Source organism: Ipomoea nil, unplaced genomic scaffold (assembly GCF_001879475.1).
Source record: "Ipomoea nil cultivar Tokyo-kokei standard unplaced genomic scaffold, Asagao_1.1 scaffold1509, whole genome shotgun sequence".
NCBI lineage: Eukaryota > Viridiplantae > Streptophyta > Magnoliopsida > Solanales > Convolvulaceae > Ipomoea > Ipomoea nil.
Window position 1 is genome coordinate 2292691 of NW_017617937.1, and position 7187 is coordinate 2299877.

At 39.5% G+C, this 7187-nt stretch overlaps 2 protein-coding genes across 2 annotated transcripts; one reads left to right on the forward strand and one right to left on the reverse strand.

The window, feature by feature from the left end:
• Positions 1 to 3120, forward strand: LOC109189061 (protein IQ-DOMAIN 14-like). Its single transcript, XM_019339773.1, has 4 exons — positions 1 to 532; positions 1771 to 1971; positions 2065 to 2139; positions 2302 to 3120. The coding sequence occupies exons 1-4, from the start codon at positions 122 to 124 to the stop codon at positions 2989 to 2991; spliced, it is 1377 nt and encodes a 458-aa protein (XP_019195318.1). The 5' UTR covers positions 1 to 121; the 3' UTR covers positions 2992 to 3120.
• Positions 3121 to 3153: 33 nt separating this feature from the next.
• Positions 3154 to 5052, reverse strand: LOC109189063 (RHOMBOID-like protein 2). Its single transcript, XM_019339787.1, has 5 exons — positions 4698 to 5052; positions 4072 to 4235; positions 3810 to 3973; positions 3482 to 3732; positions 3154 to 3397 (listed from the first exon to the last, which is right to left on the reverse strand). The coding sequence occupies exons 1-5, from the start codon at positions 4970 to 4972 to the stop codon at positions 3283 to 3285; spliced, it is 969 nt and encodes a 322-aa protein (XP_019195332.1). The 5' UTR covers positions 4973 to 5052; the 3' UTR covers positions 3154 to 3282.
• Positions 5053 to 7187: the final 2135 nt, after the last annotated feature.

Sequence of the window (7187 nt, forward strand, 5' to 3'; positions counted from 1 at the left end):
TTTGTATATCGTCGGTCCCATTCCCCAACCACCATCTATCACCCTCTTATATACACACCGCTCACTCACTCTCTCTCTATATCTACACTGTTTATATTCAAATCTACAGTGGCAATGATATATGGGTAAAGTCACCAGATGGTTTCGCGAGCTTCTGGGCTCCAAAAAGCCGTCGTCACCGTCGGCTAAGGATAAGAATAAGAGGAAGGCAACGGCGCCGGGTTTCTGCAGCTCTTCTTCCAATTCCGGTGCCAGAAACAGCGGCGGAGTCCCCGGAGAGCCTCGCAGCAGTCATGCAAATGACGATCTTTCTCCGGGTTCCAACGCCGTGGAGTCTTTGGACGCTAACAAGCACGCGATAGCTGTCGCTGCCGCCACCGCGGTGGTGGCGGAGGCGGCCCTCGCGGCGGCCCAGGCTGCCGCGGAGGTTGTGAGGTTGACGAGCGGAGGGAATGGGACCGCGGCGTTGGTTAAACGGCGCCGTGATTGGGCGGCTGCGGTTAAAATACAGTCAGAATTTCGAGCGTATCTGGTTAGTACCTTTACTTGGCGTGTGAAAGTTGACATTTTTCTCTGAAAAATCTATCTTTTTGAGGTGATTATCATTCTAGTATTCTACCCTTTGTTTAATTCCTTTCTTTTACCCCAAAGAAACCATTTTTACAACTTTTACCTCAACTACACTTATGACTTACCTAGCCTGATATGTCTTTCCTAGTCAAGATTGATGCTATCTTGCCTGCACGGGCAGGGCAGCTCAGTGGGGTAAGGACACATGATTGGTTGATTGTAGAAAAATGTTTGGTTCAGTAGCGGTTAGAAAAGCTGACGGGAAAAGCTACTTTGAACAGCTTTTTGAATTTTACCATTTTGGAGCAATCAGCTGTTACAAAAAGCTAATTAATCAAACATTCATATTAATTGTTGGAATACAACCTATGTTGGACATTAATATCTTTATGGTGAGTTACATGAATAATGTCTTTGTTGTAGACAATTTATTTTGTGGTGGAAGCTCATTTGACTCCCAAATCATTGTCATGGGGTTGAATAGGATTCTGATCCAACCTTAATTTAGTTTTTTTTTTTTTTTTTTTTTTTTTTTTTTTACTGTGTTTTTTGTACTTTTGGACTTGTCTGCAGGCAGATATCCTTGTATCTGTCATATTTGGTTTATGTGCCTTGGTACTCATCTCTCAGTCTCCCATGTAATCAATTAATGGTACTATGATTAGTGTGGAAGACAATCTACCAGCCATTTCAAAGGTGTAGACCACCACGTTTTATGACTTATTCTATCAGTACTATGATCTTTAATGTATGGAGCTGTTCTATGATAATGACTGCCTAACCAACATCAACTTTATTAAAGGTATAATCCCATGAAGAAAAGTCTAATACTTCCTGTAAGTGAGGAAGAAGTTATGGCGACCAATTGACCTTCTTGGTTTGAACTGGTCAGTTATGACAACTTAGGCTGGTTTATCTCTTGTGGGCATTTGAGGGGTTTCCCTTGTCAGTCAAAAAAAAAACATGGTTTTGAAACAGGTCTCAACTACCTGTGAGACATACTTTATAGTGTTCGGTCTGATTCCATGTTTCATAATGATGTACTAGGAATCTTGTCCGCTAATCCAAAGTCAGTTGCTTGATCTTAGTAGTTAAAACATTCATCGTTCAACCATCATGAGTTGTTTATTTAGAGTGTGTGACAGGTCTCCTGTTGTGTATTATGTTTTTTTTTGGTAATTTTTAGAGGTGCATTTGTAGGCTAGGAAGGCGTTAAGGGCACTCAAGGGACTGGTAAAACTTCAAGCACTCGTGAGAGGCCGCATAGTCAGGAAACAAAGTGCAGATATGCTCAGGCGCATGCAGGCAATGGCTCGAATTCAAGCCCGGGCCTGCTCGAGTCGAGCTTTAGTTTCTGACTGTTCTCACTCTAGCAACGAGGCCTCACAAACTCATCGCCCTGTGAGTATGATGCGCCCTTCACAATGGCTCGAATACATTTGATTGCAGTTTTGTATTGATTAGTAAATGTCTTCTACCTCCAATTATCTGCAGGGTATTGCATCTCGCGATAAACATGACCTGCAACAACGTTCCTACAGTTCTACTCATCGTAGCTCAAATTTGAAGGTATTCACTTTAATTCACACGAATTTGTTTTTCTTTATTGTGACAAAAAACAATTTTCTATTTTGGGTCTCTGTGGATTCCGAGAACTAGGTTGTTGGTTCTGTCTCTGTTGATTCCTATTTCTTTATTATCGAACAAATTCCTTTGGTCTGTTAAATACAGAGTTGCTATTCCAAATCGAATATGAATGAGAATGTAAGCATGGGCTCAAAATGGTTAGATCGTTGGATGGAAGAACATGCATGGAACAATTACGAGAATTCCTCCCTCAAGGACGGGGGAGCTGATGATGAGAAGAGTGACAAGATACTCGAGATTGATACTTGGAAGCCTCGCCAGAACCCAAGTGGAAGCAATAGAATCTCACAGAATTCACAGTATTTTTCGGCTTGGAATGACAGTGGGCAGGGAAATAGAACCAACAACTACTCTATGCCAAGGCATTCTAATACAAAGAAGCCAAGTCCTAGTCTTTCTTCTGCAGAAGTCTCGTCTCTAAAGTCGATAATATTCCCTCAAGAACCCAAAAAGCCAGCTGCTTCATGGACACTCGAGCACAGCCCAAGACCCGGGAGCAGCACCGGAAGCCAAAGACGAGGCCCCTTCGCCCCTACCACAAGTCAGTTCCCATGTACCACGTTCTATGGCTACCCGAGCTACCCAAACTTCATGGCTTACACGGAGTCATCCTTGGCGAAAGCAAGGTCCCAGAGTGCACCGAGGCAAAGAATGCAGATGAAGCTGGCAAACATTCTTCGCGACACAGACACAATCTCAGAAAAGGGATGGAGCTCGAGCTCTCGCCCTAGCCTCAGCAGCAAGGCTTATCCAGGATCCAGTCGCCTAGGTTGAGACAGTGAGGATTTAGCTTGAAATGTTTTTTGTTGCCTGCCATGTTTCATGTAAATGTTTGATGACTTGTACCAAGATCCTGGAATAATATATCACTCACTCCTCAAAGTATACCTTAATCTACTCAAACAGTTCTGTGTACTACTGAAACAAAAGCAAAGCTAAAAGAAACAGTGCAAAAATTTTCTGCTATCGTGCTTTAAAAACATAGTAAAATCACCCAGACATAAATTCTTAGAGGGAAGTAAACACAAACACTCTACAAACTATAGGATCTACAACTAATGAAGATCAAGTGGCATCACACTTCCATTGACTAGTTGGCACACAGCTCAGGTAACGGCACCAATGGCAACGATCATACCCATTCTCCCCGCGGAACAGCATAACCAAACCTACTGTAAACCTGCAATTCGTTGTTTTAAGAACATGTTAACCCGTGTAAACTAAACGTAAAAGACTAAAAGCCAAGAAACTTGTGTGGAGTTACCCTGCTATCAATAAAACCAGAGATGCCAACCACAGCGCATATTGGTAAGGCTTGTACTTGGATTTGACACGAATCTCGGGTGGAAGATTACTACGTTCTATCCACCCTAACTGAGGCCGGGGCAGCAAGACAAAGCCAAGAAGGAAACCCGTCAAGAATCCACCGATGTGGGCAAAATTGTCAACGTGTGGCAGGATTCCGACTGCAAGATTCAAGACCACTATCACCAGAAGTGTGAGTAAAGCAGCAACCTATCAACAGCAGAAATGAAAGTTAGGAGAGTGCGAGAGGACGATTAGACAGAAATGTAGCTCGCATTCTCGCCCACCTTGTTGGTATAAATTGACCAATTAGTAAGAAGCTCAGAAAGCATCGCTCCAAGAAGCCCAAAAAGAGCCCCCGAAGCACCAACAGATACACTCCTCTGTATGAATAACGAAGAAAGCACACTCCCCCCAAATCCTGAAAAGAAGTAGACAATTCCAATCCGAACTGCCATACAATAACAAAATGATCAAAAAAACGAAAGTTCAACCTAAATCAAAAAAGGAGTTCCAACAAGAGCTTGAATGTTGTCAAGGGCGGCATACCAAAGCCACATTGCTGCTCAAGACGAATGCCAATAATCACAAGACTCAGCATATTTACAATCAGGTGAATAAGACCAGCGTGTAACCAGATACATGATATAAGCCTCCATTCTTGATGATGATGCACAACCTTTTCCCACTCAAGACCACCCATCTTCCTTAATCTTCATCAAGAACAAAATGGCAATCGTAAGTAATACAATCTCCCTTAGCTTTCAAAAAGAGAACAAATTTTGAAGGCAGAATGGAGCACAATAAGAGGATTGATTAATGCCTACTAGTTTTACATAATTACTAGCAAAAATTACAACTTGGATCTTAGAATCCTGTAGAAACTTAGCTTTTTATTCCTGTTGATATAGGTGGGAGCTAAGTAGTACAAATTCCACTTCACCCAGAGTGAAATTTAGCCTAAGAAACTACCCAATAACCCAAACAACTCATTTAGTGAAGCAAAACCTAATTGCCAACACAAAGTCTCCACCTTTTCAATGAAAAACATGCGATCAAGCACAACCCACCAATATAAACAGACCAAGAAATAAAAAAGAAGAAGCATACTTTAACTGCATAAATACAGATGGTAATTATGAGATTGAGAGAAAACGAGAATACAGTGTACTCACGTGGAAGCAGAAGGGCCAAAGAGAGGATTCTGATGGAGGGGCTGGAAAGAGAAGCGTCCGAGAAAGCTAGCCATACAGCCGTTGGTATGCTTAGGACAATCGTTGACGTACAAGGTAACGACGAACAGCGCAACGTTGGCCACGACGAACACAGGGATGAGCCATGAAACCCAGTGGCTATCTCCGTCGTCGTCGCCGTCAATTGCCGCGGCGTAATTGCCTCCCCTCTTCTTCTTCTCCCCCGCGCTCTCTATATCAATACCGCCCCTCCGCATCCTCCCCCTCTCTAGATTCTCGTTCTCGGTGTCTCTCTGGGCGCTTCGAGCGAGAGTCGCATGGTGATGGCTGACGGGTTTAATGGAAATGAGAGATAGAGGGGAACAGAGGAGTTGGTGTCTTGTTGATCGTGGCAATGGTGGTGGCCCACGATGGAGTTCCGATTCCCTGCGACTCGAGATTGCATACGACCGGTTGACTGCTCTGTCATTTTGGTTTGACTGTGACGTGGCGGATTTTCACTGGTCTCGCTACCAGTTACTGTACGGAGTGTCAGATATTGGAGGTGGCGGTTTAACGCCTTTCCTTTTTGTTGCATTTAATGTTAAAACAAACCGACAAAAAAAATCGCGATCGTGAGTCAATAAATGCAACGAATTTTAATTAGTGCTTGCGTTTTCTAACCAAAATAATTTGCAAAAAGTGGCAATAGCACTGTTTTTTTAAGGAGTATAAGTGCCTATTTAAAATGACTTGTTATACTATGGATCAGATCCACCTTCCAAGGTAGATCCTGGCCGTAAATAATGTATAAATTATATATTTTTAATATTAGAATTGTGAGTTTTTAGAATATAGATTATGTTTATAAGTCAGAACGCATAACAGATATAGAATGAAATTTGTAAATATAATACAGAGTTCAAATCTTATCTATAAACGTATGACTGCACTATTTGAAAAGAACTTGTAAATACAAAACAATGTAATTAATTACATATATGTTAACATTGTATGTTCGTAGTATACAAATTATAAATATTTAGTTAATGAATTGAATATATTTAAGCTTCAACTTGACTTAATTAAAAAAAAAAAAAAAAAAAAAAAAAAAAAGAAGCTAATTTGAGCTTAGCTCGAGTTCGAATTTAATTAAAAATTTAAAATTGACCCAAACTTCAAACGGCCTAACTCATATGTACACTTACGTTAAACTAAACTCACCGCAAATTATACCGTGGAACAATGTTCACCTTACAAGGTGGATACAGTTTTAAAACTATTCATAATTGTAAATATAAAGTTTTATAATTATGAACATAGAGTTATGTAATTGTACATATAGAATTCAATAATTGTGAATGTTAAGTTTAAAAACTATGAACATAACATTTTATAATTATAAACATAGAGTTCTGTAATTGTGAATATAGAGTTTAATAATTGTAAATATGAAAGTATAAAAATTATGAACATAGAGCTTTGTAATTATGAATATAAAGTTCAGTAATTATGAACATGGCTGCAAGGTTCCAAGGTTCCTCGACATAACAATTGTAAACTCACCTAGTTGGAGAGCAGTTCTTTAGGCAATTATGCAATCGTTATGCGTTGGACCCGTGTCCAGCATGCTTGCTGGACACGGGTAACAGTGCCGTTAGGCACTGTTATCTCCTTTTTTTTTTTTTTTTTTTTTTTTTAAAAAAAAAAAATTTCAGACCGCTTCATTGTAATAGTATATGTTCATAATTTTATTACTATATGTTATTAACTATACATTCATAACTCCATAACTGTAGATTCATAACTCTATAACTGTACATTCATAACTCCATAACTGTACATTCATAATCTTCGAAGCTCTATATTCACAATTTTAAAGCTCCATGGTCATAATTTTATCCCTATATATGTTCATAATTGTAAGTTCATAATGTTAGAGCTCTGTGTTCATAATTTCATAATTGTATAACTGTATATTCATAACGGCATAACTGTACATTCATAACGGCATAACTGTACATTCATAAAAAAAAAAAAAAAAAAAACAAAAAAAAACGCAGTTAACGCCGTTAACGACAAAACGCGCGCGATTTTTTTTTTTTAACTAAATGACGCGTTTTTTTTTAAAAAAAACGACGTCGTTTTGGGCCCGTGTCCACAATTCAATATGGACACGGGTCCAGGGCATAATTTGCCGTAATTATGAGTTTGGGCCCCTTGTGGGGTGGGTTTCAATTGGGCTGGTTAAAATTCTATTAGCCCATGCTATAAAATTATGGGTTTAGCAGCAATTATACTGTGGAACGCGGTCCAAAAGTAACGTTGTTTTTTTAAATAAAAAAATGACACGTTGTTAAAGTTAATGAAGTGTGCATATTTGGTGTATTGAAACTACAGTGTATATAAACTAACACCGCCTCACGTATTATTTTTATATTATCAAATGAAACTGAATAATATTTCGCATATTTGAGTGTATATTATGCAATG